We start from the raw sequence: 23,827 nt of genomic DNA on the forward strand, positions 1-23,827 counted from the left end.
AAGTAATGTTGTAGTGTAAATATAAATGTTTGTCTTTTATGGTTATTATGCCATAAAAGGATAGTTTGATCGAGATAAGGGGATAACGAAACGATACCCCTCATAGCATATTTCCAGGGTCGGTATTGCTCACCCTTAAGAACATTTTGGACCTCCGAATACAGAGGGGGCTAAAAATGTTCTGAAATTTAGTACCATCTGCTTGCTTCGTTTGGTTTCGCTTTGTGGGATTTTGCACATGGGGAAATAAGTTCCTCCAAAGCTAGGAACTTCAGAAACTCATCTTACACAGTAAAACTAGGTGGTAATGAAAATGAAGTTAAAAATAAAGATTTTCTATCTAATAAATATGAGTACTATGGATAGTTCTCTTAGTTTAAACGATATTTGTTACGAGCAGATTAAAGATGATTACTGGTATGGTCTGTTTGGTGATTTCAAGTTGATTATAGATAAGAGTACAGGATACTTTAATGCTACCAAGTTGTGTCAAGATGGAGGAAAGAAATTTTATAAATGGTTAGAAAATAAACAATCTAAAGAGTTAATTTCTTATATAAAATCATTGCAACGAATTCGTGGGGATGAAATTATTAGAAAAGTAACAGGAGGTAAAGGTGAAACATGGAACGAAATAAGAGGAACATATGTATGTAAAGGGTTGATTTTGGATATATCTTGATGGGTTTCTCCTGAGTTTTACCTTAAATGCAATCAAATCATTATCGACTATTACACGAAAGACTTTAAACAATACAAGGATAAACAGGAGCAGCTAGGAGCAAGAGTGCAAGAGATAGAACAACAAATGAATCAGTTATGTATAAACAATGAGAAATTAGAAACTGAAAATCAACACCTTAAATCAATAGCTGCAGAACATACAGAAGATCCAGGGAAAGTACACAAGCTAGTTATTATTAAAAAGAACCTCACAGCTGGTCAGCTTCAAGACATAGTAGACAAGTACGACACAGACAAACACGATCAGGTTAGGCGTTACGAGTCATACAAATATTGGGTTGGAAGGATTCAGCAGCGAAACATCAAAGCAAGACTTCAGTGTCTTAAAGAAAAGTACCCAAGAATGTCAGTGTTATCAGAAACCAAAGATCCAAACTCAGTCAACCTCCTAAACAAAGTGAAAGAAAAATACAGCTGTGTTGTTTCGTATGGTTGTCACGTGGATATTGAAGGAGAATACGACGATGAGTTTGTTGTTGATTTGTTTTTGAGTATAAGAGATTTGTAAAGGTAAAAGTAATGAGTTTTGAACATCCCTACCAGAAGAAGATTTAATTACAACTGAGGGGGCCACCAGCACTGGCTCCCTTTCAAACATACAACTTTTATGGTATAATAGTCATAAAAGATAATTAGTTATGCATTAACCCTCTGCTGCAACAGCGAATGCTACATTCAACATATCACCTAAATTGGGATTATTATGATATTTTCTTATTATAGCTCTCCAATCTACGTAATGTCTAAATGAATATATAAAGTCTATAGATAGGTCTTGATAAGTTGAAATGTTACGCCAATGAACTCTACCTTCGAACTCTGCAATAAATTCTTCTGTTAAATTTTGAGACATTGAAATCATTTCCCAATCTACTTTGTCAGCGTAATCTCTTATAAGGTTTTCTGATAATTGTTTAGTTCCAGATATGTACCACCAATTAACTCTATCTGCGTGTTCTCGTATAAAGGCTTCAGAGAGTTCGTTTTTGTAAGATATAGCATCAAAATCAACTTTATCTATAAACTCATTAATAAATTCTTCAGATAGCTTTTGGTGATACGATACTTCTTTCCAATCAACTCTATCTGCAAATTCTCTTATAAAGTCTTCTGATAAGTCTTGGCTTCCTGAAATAATCTTCCAATCAACTTTATCAGATAATTCTCTTATAAACTCTTCCGACAAATTTTTCCATAAACATATTTCAATCAAATTAACTTTCTCCTGATATTTGCGTATGAAGTCTTCTGTAATGTGATCATAGTTGTATTCCTCATAACCATCATAGCCTATAGATAGCCATTGTTCATCAGTCAGTGAATCTAATATTTCATCAGACAAGTCCATAACGTTTGCATAGAGAATGTTTTGTGTAAGAAATGAGTTGTTTTCTTTAGTGGCCTTCTTGAACAAATGATCTAACATACCTAAGGATACGCTAAAATTTATTTTGTCTTTATCATTATAACCACCAATATCTAAATGTTTACATACACAATCAAATACAGGTTTGTAAGACAATATTTCTTTAGCACTAGTCATGTTTGTTTTTTATTCTTAGATTTTTAATATTATTTCATTTTTGTTGGTTTTCTATATAACAAATATGGAGAAAAATTTTGATTTATTACATGATAGACTTGAACTAATTCATCATGATCTTAAACTCTTAGCAACACTACTAGAGAAGCAAATACTGTTAAAGGAAAAAGAGTTATTAGTAATGCAACAAAAAACATCTGATTTGAGTAGTAATGATGAATACAAATATGGTAGTGATGATTATGATGATGATGATGATGAGTAAGCTTACAAAAATGATTCAGTTTTAAATGTGTATATGTGACTTTGATGGGTTAATCCCATGAAAGCCGTGTTCTAATACAACGCTTAATATGTAGACAATAGCAGGGGTGTACAATGTTAAGCGTTGTACTAGGACAAATGAAAATGAACTGAAATAACCCGGTGAAGAGTACTAACGAAGATTTTCTATATAATAAATAAGATGAGTAACTATAATAAATTTACCGTAGTAGAGTTAAGACGACAATGTAAAGAGAAGGGAATCAGAAGATATTCCCGATTAAGAAAAGCAGAACTGATAGACCTTCTTAAACAACATGACGATGAACAAAGTAGAAGGCAGATTAGAGATATATACCCATTTCAACAAGAAGTATTTGAAGAACCAAGAATCAAAGTTGAATCAGTACCAATCAATGTAAAACTTAAAAGCACAGCATTCAAATCAAGATTAGAAACATGGAGATTTACAACAGATTACAAAGAACATGATCCTCTAGAGCAATATATCACCTCAACATCGAAAGCTTTAATAAATAGATTGAACATCAGCTTACAAAAACATGGATCGTTAAAGGCTAATCTCCTAATAAGCTGCCAATATAAGAAAGGTAAAGAGATTCAAGACATTTACTTCAACATTAATAACAAAGAGGTATTCCAATCAACCAATCTAAAAGAATTCTTAAGTGATGCTAAACAAATATTACGAGCAAGAATGGATGAGTTCCAAGCTAGAGGTTCTGGATGGGCTCTTACAAATATAAACTACTTAGAGTTAGCTCTTAATAAATATGCGCTATATAGAGGATCATCATACATAGAACTACCAAATGAAATTAAAAAGAAAAAAGCTGTTATCAATGTAAAGAACAAAGATGAAAAATGTTTCTTGTATTCAATTGCCTCTGCATTGCATCCTGTTGAGAAACATCCACAACGACCACCAAAGTACAAGCAAGTTGTTAAAGACTTAGAAGAAAAATTAAAAGATATTCATTTTCCTGTAAAACTAAGTGACATCCCAAAAATTGAAAGACGGCTCAATATATCATTTAACGTTTATACATATAGTGATGATAGAAAATATACAATATACGTTTTATATCATACTAAAAACAAAAAAGACATCCATGTGAATTTATTATATGTAAAAGAACAAAATGAAGACCAAGTTAAAACACACTATTGTTGGATTAAAGATCTAAGTAGATTAGTAAGCAGCCAAATAACTAAATGGAGAGCTCGAAAATACTTATGTGATAGATGCTTGTTATATTTTTACTCACAATGTGCATTAGATAAACACGAAAAAGATTGTTCCACTCACGAAGCTGTTAAGATAGAAATGCCACCGAAAGATACATACGTTGAATTTAAAAACTATCAATTTACGATGAAATTGCCATTTACGATTTACGCTGATTTTGAATGTTTGCAACATAAAGTTATGGGTTGTAAAGAATGTTATCCGGATAACGAGCCATATACCAAAAAATATCAACAGCACAAACCATCTGGATTCTGTTACTATATTGTAAAAAGTGATGGGAGTAAAACTATCCTGTTGTGTATAGAGGTAAAGATGCAGCAAAAAAGTTCATAAGAATGTTAAAGAAAGAAGCTAAACAAATATCAAACATATATAGTCAAAATAATGAATTACCATTAACACGTAAACAGATAAAAGAGTTCAACCAATCCGAATCCTGTTCTTACTGTAAAGTAAAATATACACCAGAAAACCATAAAGTTAAACATCACGATCATATAACAGGAGAGTTTGTAGCTGCATTATGTAACAACTGTAATTTGAAAGTTAGAATACCTAAGTTCGTACCAGTGATTATACACAACTTATCCGGATATGACTCTCACTTGTTTATAAAAGAGCTAGGATGTAATAAAGAACAAATAGAATTAATACCTAATAACGAACAACGCTACATATCATTCAGTAAAAAAGTTGGAACTATCAAATTAAAATTCGTAGATTCATTTAGATTTATGGCATGTAGTTTAGACAAATTATCATCAAACCTAACGAGAGAACAAATGGTGCACACACAACACTTCTATCCTGATGAAGAACAATTTAACCTTGTAACAAGAAAAGGTGTTTATCCGTACGATTATGTTAACAATTGGGATAGGTTTAGAGAAAGAAAATTACCACCAAAGGAAGCATTCTACAACAAGCTTAACAACACACATATAAGCGATGAGGATTATAAGCATGCAAAGAAAGTGTGGAAAACATTTAAAATTAAGAATCTCGGACAATACCATGACTTATATCTAAAAACCGATGTGTTGTTATTAGCAGATGTGTTTGAGAACTTTAGAGAAACGTGTCTTAAAGCTTATGGTCTCGATCCAGCTTGGTATATGACAGCACCAGGTTTAGCTTGGGATGCAATGTTAAAGATGACAACTATAAAACTAGAGTTATTAACTGATTACGATATGGTATTGATGATAGAAAAAGGTATAAGAGGCGGGATTAGTCAATGCTCAAAAAGATATGTGAAAGCAAACAATAAGTATATGGAAGATTACAATAAGAATAAAGAAGATTCTTACTTAATGTATCTAGATGCCAATAACTTGTATGGGTGGGCAATGAGTCAATATATGCCGTATAAGGGATTCAGATGGTTAAGTGAAGATGAGATAAGAGAAATAGATTTCACAAATATACCTGATGATTCTGATACTGGTTACATATTAGAAGTTGATCTTGAATATCCTAAAGAATTGCATGACTATCACAAAGACTACCCATTAGCACCTCAAAACATGTGTCCACCTGGCTCAAAACAATCAAAACTCTTAACAACCCTATATGACAAAGAAAAATATGTAATTCACTATCGAAACCTAAAACAATGTCTTTCACTTGGATTAAACCTTAACAAGATACACCGAGTAATAGAGTTCGAACAATCAGATTGGTTAAAGAGATATATTGATTTAAACACGCAGATGAGAACTAGAGCAACAAATGACTTTGAAAAAGACTTTTATAAGCTCATGAACAATTCAGTTTTTGGAAAGACTATGGAAAATATTAGAAAGAGATGTAAACCTATAAAAATAGAATGTGATCCAACAAGAGTAGAAAAACTAATTGCTAAACCAAATTTTAAAGATAGAATTATTTATACTGAGAATCTATGTGCGATCATAATGAATAAAACAAAATTAACTTTCAATAAACCAATATATGTTGGAATGAGTATCTTAGATCTATCGAAATATTTAATGTACGACTTCCATTACAATGTGATGAAACCAAAATACCAAGACAAAATAGAAGTATGTTATACAGATACTGATAGCTATATATACCATATTCAAACAGAAGATGTGTACGAGGACATGAAAAACTACATTGATTACTTTGATACCAGTGACTACCCTAAAGATAACAAATATAAGATACCGCAAATCAATAAGAAAATACTTGGTAAAATGAAGGATGAGATTAAAGGCACAATCATAGAAGAGTTTGTGGGTTTAAGAAGTAAGATGTACAGTATAAAAGCACCTCAAATAGATTTAACAGATAAAGACTTTAAAGGTAAGTTCGATAAAGAAAAGTGTTGTAAGAAGGCTAAAGGTGTTAAGAAGAGTGTTGTGTATACAGAACTGTCATTTAACGAGTATAAGGACTGTTTGATTAGCCAAAAAGAATATTATAAGAAGATGAATTTGATTAGAAGTTATAAGCACGATTTGTACAGTATAGAAGTAAATAAGCTAGCTTTAAGTTGCGTAGATGATAAGAGATGTGTTTTAAAGGATGGGGTCAATACCCTACCATGGGGACATTATAAGATAGAAGAGAAATAGTTTTAGATTGTAAGTTTTTAGATGTAAGTTTTTATGATTTTAAATGTCATAAAAGCATATGTGCAGTGCAATTACCCAATCTACTTTGTGCTATCCTTCTGTGTTAAAGTGTAATGGCCAGTGGCGGATATGTAATTTTTGGTAGTTAGGGGTGTGGGGGAAAAGTGGGCCAGAAGTTAGGTACCCAATCTACTTAAACTTAAGCACAATTACGGCATATGTACGCTTGACATCGAGCTGTGATAATGTTACACAAAATTACAAAATGTCTTACTGAAAACAAAACATAAAATGAAGTGATAGAAATTATACGAAAGTTTGCATAAATCATAAAATAAATAAAGCACCAAGTATCACTAGTCACATATAAACGAAATGTAGTAAGACACTGCAGCATCAAAATGCTGTATTATGATTATTTCTCGTGATCCAACCCTTCTTCTGAATTCCACAATACATCGAAAAAGGGTCACCACTTTGCTTTCTTTGATTTAGCGACGTGTCACATCTGGAGTTGATACATTGTCATTTTATTATCTGCTTGCTCCTGCTTCAAAACATCTACAAATCTGTATATATTCAAGCCGCCGCTGTTTATAGAACAATCATGTTTTCCTTGATTTCTTACCTTAGGTTCAATTATACGGCCTTCGAGCTTATAAAATATTTTCAAACTAAAAGTTTAAAACGAAAAGATTTCAACTAAAATAATTTCAGGTTTGACGTTTAACCGTCAAATATTATCCGGTTTTACCTTCGATTAACAAATAAACGGTTTTGATCATATTTATCAGTGAGTACAAAATGTTGAACAAAAGTATTCAAACCAAGATTTTTAAGTGTTAAACAAAACTTACAACTGAATGCAGCAAAGATTTGAAAATCATCAGCCAATCAGATTGCACGAAGATAGTGATCAACCAATCAGATTGCATGAAAGATAGTGATCAGCCAATCAAATTGCATCAACAATAACTTTGCCAATGTCAGATTAAATCACCTTGTAATTAAATTTCAAAGTGTTGTAGCATGTATTGCTTTCGTCTATAAGTAATAAGATTCAAGAAGGTAAATATCAGATTTCTGTAAACTCAAGGTTAATTCAACCACCACCAATGATCTTAGACTATAAGCTTAACTAAAGTTCAAAGTATTGTTTCAAATTTCGCGCCTCATACTAAAATTTTGTTTATCACAATTCCCAAATTTAAAGAATAGTCCTACGTATCTCTCTCGATATACCTTGTACACTACATCTTGAAGGTCAATCACATGGTACATCGTGTTGCTTACGTTTATAAAAATGAAATGAAATCTTTGAGTTTTACGTCCCACGGTTATGCCGGTTAGGCTAAAGGAGACGGTGATGATGAGAGATGAGTGAAATGGTGGAATGAAGTAAGTGGGAGGAAACGGGAGAACCCCGAGAAAACCCACGAGCACGGTGTTTGTCCACCACAAAGTTCACTTGGCGGGGGCTGGGATCGAACCCGGGATCCCAAACGCCAGAGGTGAACGCTCTACCACTGAGCCACCGCGCCCCCCTGCTTACGTTTATATTTGGTGGGAATAATCAAAATCAATGACGTAATTTCATTTGACAATTCTCAAATTATCCTACAACGTTTAAATGTAACAATGTCCTGGACACCTAATCCCATCATAGGTCAATAACAAATCATGTGACCATACTCATATTTGACAATGATTTACCCAAAGAAAGAGATACCACCCAATTCTAAGAACAATTACCAATTATTAATTTAACAATAAAAAATGTACCCCTCCCAAAATTTAAGATTGGTACCAAATTTCACAAAATTAAATCCCCACGTTAAGCGGGTTTGCATATCCAGGTTCCTAACTATGAAAACATTTACGCTCACTCTAACCTCAAACATTCACGAATTCAACCTGTTTTACGTATGTTATTAGGACATAATATCGATTGTGATTTATTCTAAAAACACTTTTATACATTGCAAGAGCTGCAACGTCCAAATATTTACTGAGAACTCATAGTCGTATCGGAATAAAAAAAAGCGAGTATGGAACAGTAAACTGCTTTTACAAAAGGCAAAAGAAGATGTGCAAAGGCATACAAAACGGTCGAGTGGTTTGGGTCGGTAAACTATCAATCACATGTTTGTGTGTTCAAACCCGGTAGCAAGTTGTTTCTTTTTAAATTGTTTTCCTATTTTCATCCGGAGGCTGAAAATATTTCTCTGAGTAACTCATTCAAAACTTCTTTTGTTTCAAATTCGATTAGAACGGAACATTATATGAATTGCGAATCTTAAATCCATAGCTAAAAAAATGAAGTATACTCACTACTCCACTATCCTCTGATTTGTAACGAAAAACTATTTATAAACAGTGGTGACTTCAGAAAATTATCCTCGGGGGGAATTTCAATATGCGTGTGGAGGGCAAACATTGGTAGTCCACATTGAGCACGATCGAATATATGGTCCTGAAGGCGGAAATTTCTTAACTCGAGAGGGGTCTCAAATTCTCCCTCAAATCACGTCCTGAAAGCATCATTGCTTAAAAGCTTTTCGTAACAAATATAATATTACACTTGTTTCTCGTTCTACATTTAGAATTGGTAAAATCATAACTTATAGAGGATTATAATAAAAGCATAAAAATTGCAATACCAATCATGTATAAATTATCCTGGAAGTTACCAACTTTGGGTCAGATTAAAACTCAAATATTTGTTTTCGGATTGCACTTAGAAGTAATTCCTCTCTATATAATCCTGATTGGAAAGCCATGTATAACTATAATTAATTAATCAATATTTATACAAATATTTTTTTTATTTTACTATTTTTACTATTCAATATTATATACACTTCATTTCCAAAATCAAAATCTCGAAAATGTATATTGTACGAGTGCAGATTCGCAAATAAATGATTATATATCACATATATTGGTCTCTATTCGAAATTCTATTTAATCGAATCCGACAAGAACACGAACAGAAACATCGAGAACAGGTGAAAAAAAGAGAGAAAAAAGTGCTGTACCCGGCAGGAACTCGAACTTAGTACGAATGGTGCTTTATAAGCCGAACGCCTTAGACCACTCGGCTATGGTAACAACCAGTGATTGTAGCAAAGGCTTCGAGTAGTAGTTCTTATTACAGAATAACATTTTCTATTGCCTAAAATTTAAATCTAATTTACTTTGATATAATATATCTATTAATTTGTTTCATGAACACGTTTTCGTTACTTTGATGAATGATATATGTTGTTGATATAGATTCTATTACACGTTCTTTCGTAAATATTATAGAAAGTATCAGGTTATTTATGATATTTCATGGAAATTGACTGGCGCATGCGCAGTACAAAGTCAGTTCAATTGGAAGGCGAGGAAGGAAACGCTAACACACTGTTAGAATGTTTCATCGATGTGAAGTATAAAGAACAGCTAAAATGTATTTTACGCTTGTCATTGCGTAAAGTATCACCAGGGTAATGTTTGTGTAAGTTCTCACTGATCAACTGGACTAATGAAAAATAATTAATATTGTCATGACTGCACAATATGAAGAATAAAGAACGTAAATTACACCACATTGTTCTCGAATTCGAGCCTAGCTAAGTAACGGACAATAAACAAAATGTGATTTATTCATTCGAATTGAGATAATTCAATGAAACTAGAAATTACACAATCAAAAGGAAAAACATCGTTAAAAAGACAATAATACTTTTATCCGAGATGTGAAATAAAGTTATTAATTAACTGAAATGAAAGTAATATTGGGCATGATATAGAGTAAGAAAAAAAGTAAATGTATTCTTAGAAACGTTCAAAGTAAATTCACAAATACTTTTTGAAGATATACTACTCTTTCTTTACGTTTTAACGAACTAATAAGTAAACAAGCAAAGAAAAAGAATGAAGAACGAAAGTATTGCTCTTGAAAAAATATAATAAATTAATGAAACTTAAATAAATGTTTATACAAAAAATAACACACTAGTACTTCCTGTAATCACCTCCAGAGTCAATAACTTCTTGAAGTCTGGAGGGGATACTAGATACAAGTCTCGAGACATACGACGATGTGTCACGAAAATGTTGTCACAGTTCCATAACATGATTTTGAAGAAACGTTTGGTCTCTGTCTTCACGTCTCTCTTCTCATTCTTGCATCATGTAGGCCCACAGATGTTCAAGTGGGTTCAAATCTGGGGATAGAGGGAGCCACTCAATACAAATTAACTCTGGATGTTCACTTAGCCACTCTCGTGCTTGCCGGGAAGTGTGAACAGCACTGTTGTCATGCATAAATATATATTCTTTCTGTTCGGGGAAGTTTCTTTCTAAGGACGGTAACAACGTATTTTCGAGGATATTAATGTAAACACTGCTGTTCATTGTCTCAGGCACCGCAACCAAATCTCCAGGACCAGCAGCCGTCATGTATCCCCAAAAGTGTGCTGATATTCGTCCTGAACAAGAAGTTCTGATAATATTTTGATCAGCATACCTGGTTCCGCGCGGTCTATACAATATAACTCTGCCTTGTTGGTTAGATTTGAAAACCTTCTCGTCGGTCCAGATGACTAAGTCCCAATATGACTGAGGTTGGGTTATGTTATTCTGTGCCCATTCCATTCGTCTGGCCTTGTGAGTTTCAGTCAGGAGAGTCTTCCTAGCGGGTCTTGAATAGTGTAGACCAGCCCCTAATAATCTTCTTCTTATTGCTTCGTGAGAACAATTATATTCTCTGGCTTTGTCCAAGAGGATTGACGTATGGCGTAGAGGTCTGTTGATTACTTTTGTAACTAAAGCTTGCTCTTGAGCTGCAGTTGTCACTTTTGGCCTTCCACTTCTTGACCGAGACCTGAACCATTCACCACCTTCTTCATGTCGCTGAACCCATTTCTTGACCGTTTTCTTGTCACATCCCAGATCTCTAGCAATCTGAGGCACAGTTTGTCCCATTTTTGCTCGGCCTATGATTTCTCCTCGCAAAGCAACAGACAGTTCTTCACAACCTTTAGAGCGAGGCATTTTCAGAACCTGTTAGAAATTTGCGTTCTGACGTGTATGACAAATGTCGGTAAAGTGCATCTTTCTGTTTCTACTGCGCATGCACCAGTCAATTTTCATGAAAGATCATAAATAATCCTGACAAGCCGTATCAAAAAAAAAAGTCAATAACCTTTAAAATTTGAATAGTTGGCCATAAGAGGGACACCCACATTTACAATTGGTTCTAGAAAACGTTTACCGAATTTGGTTATTTGATAATTCCCAAATTTAAAAGGGAACATAAACATATAAAGGTAATAAACCTCTGTACATACACATATAACGTGCTAAATCATTATCAAAGGGGATCAATAACCTCCGAAATTTGATTTTTGGTAGTTCTTTACCCATGAAAGGGAACGATGTGGACCATCCAAATTTATAGTGGTACATATTGAAGTCCTGTACTATGATACCAAATGCTTATATTAAACAATTTCTAAAATTGATGGGTTGAGCCAAGATACCCCTCCCAAATTTTTAAAGGGTGCATCAATGTACCCATGTCTTATGATAGGAAATGAACCTATTTACATGACCATATAACCATATAAGGTAATAACACCGCATCAAAGAGAATAAATTGTGCCAAAAACCAAACACGTGGTACAACATATTGCTTATGTTTATATTTTGGCAATTTTTACCCATGAAAGGGAACAAGGTGGACCACCTAAATTTATTATGACCCATGTTGAGGTCATGTACTATGATACCGAATGCTTAAATTGGAAAATTTAAAAAATTTAAGGGGTTGGCTATGTTATCCCTCCCAAAAATTTGAAGGGGTGCATCAATGTACCTATGTTTTATGATAGGGAATGGACCCCCTATACATGATCATATAACCATATAAGGTAATAGGACCTCATCCAAGGGGATAAATTGGACCAAAACCAAACACGTGGTTGTACTAAAATTTGGCAATTTTTTGCCCCTAAAAGGGAAGGACGTGGACCACCCAAATTTATTGTGATCTATATTAGGGTTCTATACTATAATACCAAATGTTTAAATTAGGCAACTTCTATAATTAAAGGGGTGGGCCAAAGTACCCCTCCCAAAAATTTAAAGGAGTATATCAATACCCATGTCTTATGATAGGGAATGGACCAATATACATGACCATATAAACATATAAGGTAATAGGACCTAATCCAAGGGGATAAATTGGGCCAAAACCAAACACGTGGTTGTACTAATATTTGGCAATTTTGTGCCCCTTAAAGGGAACGTGGTGGACCACCCAAATTTATAGTGATCTATATTAGGGTCCTATACTATAATAACAAATATATAATATGGGCAATTTCCAAAATTTAAGGGATGGGCCGAGTTACCCCTTTCTAAAATTTAAAGGGGGTGCACAAATGTACCTATGTCTTATGATAGGGAATGAACCCTATACATGACCATATAATCTTATAAGGTAATAGGAACTCATCCAAGGGAATAAATTAGGTCAAAAACCAAGCACGTGGTTGTACTAAAATTTCACAATTTTGTACCCATGAAAGGGAACGAGGTGGACCCCCAATACTAATAGAGGTACATACTATGGTTCTAGGCTACCATACCAAATTTTTAGATTTTGCAACTTCCAAAATTTAAGGGGAGTGGTCCTAGGTACCCCAGCCAAAATTTAGGGGGTGTTCCAAGGTACCCTGCCAAAATTTAGGAGGTGGGCCAAGGTACCCCTACCAAAATCTAGAGGGGGTGGTCCTAAGTACCCCTAGGTCATTGACCCCGGGCCAAAGTCATTGACCTTTGACCTATGACGTCACAAAGGTCGGGGTCAAAGTGCAACGTGATATCAGGTGACCCCCTTACTACTTCTTTCCATGTATAGCTCTACCTCTTTACGACGTATACGGTTTTCCACTTTGACGTTTTCTTTTCTGTACCCGGTACCTCGCGTTTGATACTCACTTTCGTTTTGAAATTCAGTTCGCGTCTAATCAATCTTCACTATTATCCACTGCACAAATCTTCACTATTATCCACTGCACAAATCTCGTTCAGCAAAAGAGATGCAGTTCTAGCAATGCTACCAACACGCTCAGGGTCCAAAATTTAGTGCAGTAATGGTAATACACGCATAACTTCGCACAGTGTTGGCAGAACAAAACGAAGTTTTTTAGCACTTCTTAAGCAGAAAATAATTGTTCATTTAAGCCTATCTCCGGAAAAAGGGCTTATAAGCACATAAGCCCTTTTTCGGGAGAATGCCTCAATTGCAAATTTAGTAGTTCTAAGATGTAGAGGCGGATCTAGCACGAGGCGGAGGGCCTAGGCCCCAGTTTTTTGAGTGACAAAACTAATTTAAGCTATTATAATATATTTTTATATTTTTGAGAGTTTATAATATACCCCTTCATACCAATCACAGTATGGGTTCTGACTAGCAGCCAGTCCTTCTAGTTTCTACATCCGCCACTGCTAAGAAGAACAAACTTTTAATAATTATTCAATATTGCACGCATTTTTAAAAATTCTCTTGCCATTGGAATTTGTTAGAATTAGTATTTAATACTTTGAAATCCCTTTTTTTAAAAAAATTCAGTTTTAGAAATTCTATTTGAAGATTACTATTTTATTCTTAAACTATACTGTATAGCCAAGTTGAAATGTTAGTATTAAAATTTCAGCCAACAGAGTTAATTCCTTTGGTTTTCAAATTATCTCCAACAATTGCGCTCTATTACTGTAGTATGTGTCTGAATGGGGAATTTTCTTTCTTTTCTTTTTGACTTAACAGCAGTGGCGGATTTAGAAGGTAAAAACTGAGGGGAGGGCAGCCAGAACACAAACTATGATAGCTATACCTAGCTTAAATTATTTTTGTCATTCAAAAAACTAGGAGGGCCAAGCCCCCTTGGCCCCGGACTACATCCGCCACTGCTTAAAAGTGTTTTTAGCCTTTCTCTAGATATCCTACCAATCACGGAGTCACCTGCAATTTATACTTGGTCACCTTTTACGACATATTTATATTGTGCTAGTGAACTCTTAAATTTCAATACTTTAGGCATGTGACATTCTCAAGAACTTAAATGGGTGACTTACCAAACCAGAATATGAATTCTTCTCTCCGACAATACTGTTATGGCTGGAGACCAACAGAAGTCCTTCAACAGCAGCGGATAAACTATCTTGGGAACACTCGCTAAGGGAAGCATTCTCCCACCAGATATCACTGGGACTTCCTTGTAAAATCCATGCATAATTGGATCCAAACATGTTCAAATGGTATGCCTGTAACGAAACAATTAAAACACATTATATTCTGTAGTTGCAAAAGAACTCTCTTTGGAAATTTCTTCTTATTTCTTTAAGTAAAAGAAATAAACTGAACAACTTTCGTTGTTATTGACTTATTTATCGCCCTTTTTAATCATTATTCCCGGAAAACCTGTGAAGAAATTACTTTACCGGACTTTCCTTTGATCTTCTTGTTGTCTAATGTCCTTTGTATTTATTATCATTACGTCTTATTTTAAACAAAATAATATGTATCGAATTATAGTTTTGGTTACTAGTGTGTATGCAATATCGATGGAAATAAAACAAATAGATGTACATGCGTCACACGACAATAAGATACATTCAAACATATTTATCCTTGTGTTCTGTTACCCGGTGTCGTACCGTGGAAAATCAGCGTCTGGGGCGAGAGTATACGACGGCGCCCCATACATATATTCAAGTAATTTTTCCTTTTCCTCCCGAATTTTGCGCCCTCTTACTTCGGTGCCCCACCCCATTGGCACGGTACTGCTTTTACCTGCACTTAGTTTCAACATATATATTACACACCATACTCAGGTAACCTTCTTCTGTATGCCTAACCAGATAAAAATTTTGATACCCTTCTCCAAATGATAATATCAATAAATGAATGCTATGACATCAGAGGAGTTACCTTCTGCGGCCGCCCATCTTCGAATAGGAATTAAATTGCACTTTAAGAAAAACTGTAAACCAATTTTATCTTTCACCTTTTCTTCCTTTAATAAAGTGTCATGTTCTCAAGTTTCATAAGGTATCCAGCTCATAACAAAATGTAAAATCCTACCGAAGATATGCCGTAACCAGTGATGGGCTAAATGGTTTGCTCATTAAAAAGAGCCACGGGCGTCTCTGCCGGGGGTCAAGGGGGACGCGTCCCCCCAATATTTTGAAGTACAAAATATTCAATTTTTTATTCTAATTTAATTTATTTACTAACGACATGATAACATATAAATAATAATAATAATACCTGAGGCTGTGAAACGATTATAACAATTATTGATATACTTCAGGGAGCCTGTGAAGGTAAGCAGAAAGGTAACAAATGGAAACGAAAACAGGTTGGGCTAGGTAGTACCATTTAAATCAATTCCTTTGATGCCCCCCAAATTTGATATGACAGAGACGCCAGTGAAAAGAGCTGGTTCATTTGAACAGCTTAGCGGCTCCCTAATAACTTTTAACATCAAGAAAGGCATGTAGTTTTTGAAACAAATCGTATTATCAGATAAAATCATTTAGAAAGACACAATTTTAATTTTAGACTAAAACTTAAAACTACTAAAAAATTCTACAAAAATAGATAGTTACCATTTTAGACTAATTCAAATTATAATTAACAGTTGTAACAATACTTCTGTTAACAATAACTTGTATTTCTTTTAAATAAAGAGGCACTGTTTCCCTGTTATTACGAACATCTTCATTCCGTGTTAGATGCTTTTGTGGTTTAAAAATAAAAAAATGAAAACTTTGAAATCTTTGAGTTTTACGTCCCACGGGTATGCCGGTTAGGCTAAAGGAGACGGTAATGATAAGTAATGAATGAAATGGTGGAATGAAGAAAGTGGGAGGAAATGGGAGAACCCCGAGACAATCCACGCACACGGTGTTTGTCTACCACAAAGTTCACTTGACGGGGGCTGGGATCAAACCCGGGACTCCAGCATTCAATACTCAATTTATTAAGAAACTTCCAGCTTGAGAGACCAGTTCACTATAGAATTATAACAAATTAGTAACAATCACAACCACAATAGGAAGAACCTACGTTTAAAGGTAACATTCTAACACATTCGTTTGAAAAAACTGAAGAAAAAGCGTGCAAATCTCAGTTAACAAGGTCGTTAATCAAATTCAAGCCTAGAGACCCGCTTGCAAAGTGAGATCGCTACCTACCCTAAACCTGCTTACAAGGAACGTATGCGAATCATGACAGCTAGATATTTTTGAAAATTGGTACGCTGACTAATTGTGGATCGCTAATAATCGCACTCGGTGCGGAAATGCCTTGTTTAAAAGCTATGTCAAGGCCGAGGCGTACCTCAAAAAGGCCGGAAAAAGGCAGAAAATGAAAAATGTGCTCAAGTAACCTAATACCTGTGGGAGGGGGACACGTGACCAACAACACGACAGTAGGTCATAAAAGCAGTGTTGCCATCCCAACACAAACTTATAGCTTTTCAAATGGAACGTATACGATTTTAGGGCATTGAAACAATTGGCATAAAACGTGAAAAAAAGTAAGCAAAAGGTGGGTTATCAGTGTTACCAAATAAGGGAGATATGAGAATCTGTTATGAAATCATGAATCAGTTATGAAATCATGAAAAAGCTGTGGCACGAAAAATAACAAATCTGTGACAAGAAAGTACCGGTACGTCATAATCGATTCGCAAAGTTTAATGACTCTTGATAGATGTTAGTCGAGAATATAAGAAATGTATAGTTAGCATGTGAGAGAACGATGAGTATAAAACACACTGCATTCAGGTTAACAGTAATACAGGCGCATAATATTTTAACATAATATTCCAATTCTAACATATTATAATTTTAACATAATATTCTAGCTGTTCAACAGAAGAGCTATAAACAGTACGGCAAAATACGTACATTTCTCGCCCTAGCCGCACACTCGATATGACATATTAAACCTGTTAGTCATTGGATGCTGTGCACGCTATGGTTGCTTCCTACTGTACATTTGTTCCTGCTGAAATCTTGATGTAGTTGTACAGTTGTTCGTTTAATTGTACGGACACATGATTTCATAACGGATCCTCATATCTCCCTTATTTGGTAATAGAACGGTTCTTAAAAATTTATTGAGCCATTAAAATGCCAACTCCGTTGTCCTGACAACAACATTCCAAAATCCTATTATTTAAAACATATAAAACATATGAATATCTTTTTATATCGATATTATAATTAACATATTTCTTTTTCTTCTTCGAATTACATAATCAACCTAGTACATATTTTAAAATCTCTTACGCCCTAATAAAATAAGGATTTACAAATAGTAAAAATATACAAATATACAACGTACTGTTGTATATTATGGCGCTCGACGGACTTTTCTTTTTGTGTATTTATTCAATAAAAAGAAAAAAGAATTCTCGACCGTTTACCTTTACATGTTAATCATTCGAGTTTTCGAATGCATCTCGTATACTTGAAAATTACAATTCATATTAATATACATATATATCATATTTAATTTTATAACAATATTATTATCATATTTATATTAAATTTTACCATCGTCTTCATTTATTTATACGTTTCAACGACGATAAGGTACATTCGAAATTTGATTTGCAAGTTATTTGATTTTAAGTACTCTTTTCTTTCTTTCTTTTGGGTCCATTAAATGCTTGTTACAATTTAATAATGATTTACTTAGGCATCTTGAAGAAGGTTTCGAAAAAGATGTTTGTGATATTTATATAGTTGTTCTTTGAACGTAAAATGATCGGATATAAGACATAGTTAAACAATATATAGATTAAGATTGAAATATGATAATAATCAGAACATAACATAATAATTAACGTCTTCTTAACACCATAAAAAATACGAGTAACAAACGAAATCATAATGATATTTCAAGTGAAATAAAGCAAAAAATCAATTGAGTACGGTTTTCTCAGACGCCGTAGCTTTAATTTAAGGTACATGACCAACGAATTCATTTGAGTTGCATTGAAAGTCATAAACAGAAATACGGTATTATGCATTATTTACTTCTACAGTTCTTCGTTTCTTACTTTGAGAATTTTCGCCAAATCATGAGATTTCTACAAAGTTCCCATCGAACGAAATTAGATCTAACGCTTACATGCTTTTTAGGTGTACGTAATCGTACTACACTAAGATTAGGTTGATTTACACAATCACTATTACTGTTACTACTAAGGTTAGGTTCGGTTATCTTACCGGTAAAATTAGGTTCGGTTCTCATTCGTTTTACTGGTGGCGAGATGTCGTGTCTGTACCTATTCTTTCAGTGGTTCAGTGGTAGAGCGTTCACCTCCGGTGCTTGGGGTCCGTGGTTCGATCCAGCTCGCGCCGGGTGGACTTTGTGGTGGACAAACACAGTGCTCGTGGGCTTTCTCGGGGTTCTCTCAATTTCTTCATTTCACTCATTTTTCATTATCACCGTCTCTTTTAGTCTAACCGTCATAAGCATGGGACTCTAAACTTAAAGATTTCATTTTTTTTGCTTACCTAATTATGGCACATGAATAATGAAATAAACTTATAACACAGCGTAGAGTACTTCACACTTTTTGCCTCAAGCAAGAAAATATTTTCGGAAATTTTACAGAAACTATGCGTACCGCCGTCCTACATAGCAATGTCTCGCCGTGCATCGCAGGTTAAGACACCATGCTATTTTGTTTAGGTTTATAATTAATGGTCTGTCATCCTGCCTTCGATTTTTACCAATTCAGCGTCATGAGGCTACCCTGGAGCCTTGAACTCCGGTCTACAAGCAAGCGTGAAATAGTTCTTATATCTGAGCAAGTAGCCATTTCTGGACAGTCACACCAGGAGTGTATGGGACTCTAGTTAGGAAATGTTTGTAAAAAGAAGAATTTGAGTGGGGGAAGGACAAGCTGAGAGAAGAATATAAAACTCGTTTACCTGGGTGTTATAAACGTTGATTCTGGACATTTTCGGCAAGGAACATAATATGTAGGCAAAGCTCTAATATCTGGGGTGATGAACGATTGATTTCATTAAACCATAGAATTTTCTTATGTCGGTCAACATTAAATTAAATATCTGTAACCCCATGTAATTTTCTGTATGTAATATATAATCATACCTGTACAAAGAAAGTTCTGTCGCTTTTTGCGGAAGTCTGTGTTCAATTGACCCTCACACCGTGAGTTGAATGCGAATGGAGATAAGTCGGAGGTCAGTGTTGGTGTGCATATTATTTGAGTGAAACAACGAGATATTTAGTGCAGAATAAATTAATGAAAAATCTTTCCTAACGATTTGTTATAAAGAAAACATAAACTTAGTACACTTTAGTTTATTAAAATTGCAACACTCAGTTCGAATACCCCAAATGAATCCAAATCTTGTGAATATGTGTAAGGATGTTGTAAGGGTTAAATTATTAAAATTTCAGACATGGCCTCCACAGATGCCCAGCAGCGCCGACTCCTCTGTAATCGGAGTGATACCACACAAGGTCAGTGCATGTGGCAGGAAGACTATGGATACTGGTCAATCAAAGTGAAAACACATAGGCACACGTAGGCAAGTGCCAATATGCTTCGTCGACGTCAAAGGGCGCAATATATTTAGTTAATGAGTTTGAACGGGGCAGAGTGATTGGTCAGTGACAAGCGGCTTTGTCGTACCGCGAAATTGCTGTTCGTACAGGACATGATGCGACGACAGTGATGCATATGAAGAAGCAGTGGACAGAAGAGGTTCGTATAAAGCGAGACTGGAGTAGCAATGTGAGCACAGCACATGATGACAGACACCTTGTCCGGATTTCTATAACGGACCAGACAGGGACATCTACAAATGTGGGCTCAATGCTGGAGCACTGTCACGAGTGTTGCCATGTTTGTTTCGACTGTTCGAAGTAGTTTGTTGAAGGCTGGACTAGTTGCAATGACTCCCATTGACCAGACACCACAAACACACCAGACTGATATGGGCACGCGAACACATTCACTTGCGTACTGAATGGCAAAATGTGGTGTTTTTGAGTGAGTCCTGTATTAATCCCTTCTACAGTAAAAGCCGCATACGTGTACGACGCTACCGTGGTAAGCGCAACCTACCAGTTGCATTGTTGAGCATCATAGCGGACAAATGGCCAGTCTGATGGTGTGAGACTGCATTGATTACAACATGCGATCGCGACTCACCCGTATCCAGGGTAATGTGAACAATAAACGGTATATTAGTGAGGTGTCAGAGTTCGGGGTGATGCCCTATCTACAGGCAACTCCAGACGCCATTTCAGCAGGACAATAAAACCATATTTAGCGAGGTATGTGCAAGATTTCTTCGCAGAACGATAGGTATCACTACTTTCCTGGCTTGCCCGGTCGCTGGTGTCGCCCATTGAGTATGCCTCAAATGGTTGGGCACAAACGTCTTCGTCTCGGTACGCCACTGGCAAATGTGGATGCTTTCTGGACTCACGTACAAATCGCGTGGCAGAATATCCTCCAAGAAGATATCAGCATCCTCTTGATTCCATGCCACGGCGTATAAAGTCGCTGATTTCAGCACGTGGTGGATTCACACGATAACGATTTTTCAAAGTCACAGGTACAGTTCTGTAAGTCTCATCTATCACGTATCTAATCTCTGGAATAAGTTTTATTGTTCTAGCTCTTCCTGGGTGTTGTAATTTTCATAAGGATCAAAATCAAGGAACACTTCATTGACATAAAGTGCACCGCATGAAATTTATTTAAAATGTAGAATTGAAACAAGGGCTTTGCAAAACCCCGATTTAAATTTGAAAATCGATAATTTAATCGATTACTTACTTCGAGACATTAAGAATAACTTTAAGACACATATTTTCACACGTTTAGTAAAATGTGGAATAACATTTTGTCACCTAAAGCTGAATTCTGTGGTCCTTTCGGGAAGACTGGTGTCTGCTTCCCTCTATTGGCAACTTCTGAAACCACCGGAAAACGCCCTGTCGGAAATGCATAAGATGAGATATTGTTGACAAACGTCTATTGATCATGCAGAGTAGAGCCGCTGTTACGGAAACTGGTGCCCAAAATGAATATTGAGGACCTTTATAGAGGGTGCAAAACGAACAGTCCAATATCTCCCGAAATATACAGACAATCAAAACAAATGAAAACAAGTGTTAAATAGTTTTGAAAAAGCTATCCAATGATACCAAACGCAAAGTCCTATCCCCGCCCTTTTTGAGAGTGCGGGGGTAACTTTAAAATATCAAATGGGGACCCCAATTTCTTATTGCACATTTGGATTCTCCAGAAAAAGGGACAATAATTTGATCCTAAATTGAAAGTAGTGCTTTCATGGAATCGCAAAGGCGCTTGAATAGGCACACACAAAAAGAGGGTACTAAACCATTAAAGAAATGCGAATTGGAGCCCTGTACCCTGTGGCCATATGGTTAGCATATTGAACTGCAGTCAAAATTCCTGAGTTCTATCCCCGCTCAAGGCAACCTTTTTCCTTTTGTTATTTTCCCAAATAATAAGTCCATAGGTTTTAACATTAATTAGTAGACCCTAACTTATTCAATTTACGTACAATACAAATTTCGATAATTGTTTTGCAAACTAGCTTTATGAAGTGGTTCTTTGTAATAGGGTTATTTACAAGAGAAACAAATAGAATCGAGGAATCGAATTCAGGGCCTCTAACTCTGCAGTCCAGTACAGTAACCGTATGGACACAGAATACGAGACTTACAATTCGCATTTTCATAATGTTTTGGTATCCCCTTTTCTGTCGATTGAAGCGTCATCTGTGAAGGCACTGTTTTCAATTGTGTGTCAAATCACTGTCCCTTTTCCAGGAGAATCCAAATAAGAAATTGGGGTCAACATTTAAACTTTTAAAGTTACCCCCGTATCCCCGAAAGAGGGTGACAATGGGTGGTTGCGTTTGGTATCATTGGATAGCTTTTTCAAAAATATTTACGATGTGTTTTTGTTTATTTTGCTGATCTGTATATTTCGCGAGATATTACACCGTTCTGGGACTTTCTTTTATTAGGCCTTTTAATATTACGCACCCTGTATATTCTTTATGTCAATACAATCTGTGAAACAAGTAAATATACACTTGTTTATGAGTCTGGTATTACTATAGCGACTAGTCCGAAAGATATGAAAATTAAATTAGAAAAAGGTATAGAGTCATGTCCTCAAAACCTGATCACTTTCAAGAGAAAAAGCTGCGACTTGGAACAAAATAATAGAAATACGGAAATTCCACACTCATATGATAGAGAGGTACATTATTTATTGAAAAAAGAAGTTTTATTCGCTTCTAATTAAACATAAATGTATAAAAAAAAACATGGAACATGAACGAAAACTAGACATTAAGCAATTTGTCTTCTAAAGTGGATCATGTCCTGCTAAGTGGATCATAACCCACTTCTAACAGCAAATAAACACGATAAGATCTATATGAATAATAAATGTAAAGCAAAGTGTAATAACTAGCTCAATCTATAATGACATCATTTCCTAGCATCTACAATCATTTCTTCTTAAGTGTTTCTGAAATAAAGCACTGGGCACAAAGGAATGTCTTCCTTCCTCTGACTCCAACACAGTCTTCATGGTACCAAGTGTTACTCGAGCTGCATTAAATCATTTCAGCTTAAGTTATTCTGAAGCAAAGCACTTTCCATAAAGGAATGTCTTTTTACCTCGGGCACCAATACGGTCTTCCTCAGACACCACTTGCGAACACGGATCTTCCTAACCCGTACCCAGAACTATCAGTTGGGGAAGGGAAGAATATGAAATTAAATACGTTGTTTATTTGTTATTCAGCATGTAGTGCGAAAGTGTTTTTATGTGTAGTACAATTGATCCACGTATTATTAGGAAGAGATGGATTCTTTTCCTACTAGAAAATGCTAGTAAGCCCTGACTTATTTAATTACAATTCCATACAATTGATCAAAATTGTATATATATATATATATATTAGGGTGGTCCTTAATTACATGGCGAATTTTTTTTTTCGAATTTCTTTGCTCCCAACTCCTAAATTGGTTCCATGTCGGACCCAATTTATCCGTGATAAAAATGGGCTCAATCGAAGAATATTTAACCGACCCCCAAGCGACCTAAAAGGAAAAGTCTGGAATAAACCCTTCTTACTTTAAAGCGGCTGAAGGGAAAGGGACCAAATCTTGGATACAGGGATTAGAAGTAATCCACATCTGACCCTGAGAAATAGCATGATGACGGCCATTTTGAAGTGCGCAATTTTGTATTCGGACCCAAAATTTTAAATGGAAATGATGTTTTGTGACATCGTTTTTGGATAACCTTTTAT

The 23,827-nt window shown here is 35.2% G+C and overlaps 1 protein-coding gene across 1 annotated transcript in view; it reads right to left on the reverse strand.

Annotated features, from left to right (window-relative positions):
• Positions 1–23,827, reverse strand: part of GABA-B-R3 (gamma-aminobutyric acid type B receptor subunit 3) — a 702,393-nt gene that overhangs the window by 181,772 nt on the left and 496,794 nt on the right. Inside the window, exon 6 of the mRNA XM_081758156.1 lies at positions 14,537–14,725. Coding sequence (XP_081614282.1) covers positions 14,537–14,725 — 189 coding nt within the window. The remainder of the gene's footprint in view (positions 1–14,536; positions 14,726–23,827) is intronic.

This window comes from Thermobia domestica, chromosome 5 (genome assembly GCF_964235325.1).
Source record: "Thermobia domestica chromosome 5, izTheDome1.hap1.1, whole genome shotgun sequence".
In the NCBI taxonomy this organism is placed as follows: domain Eukaryota; kingdom Metazoa; phylum Arthropoda; class Insecta; order Zygentoma; family Lepismatidae; genus Thermobia; species Thermobia domestica.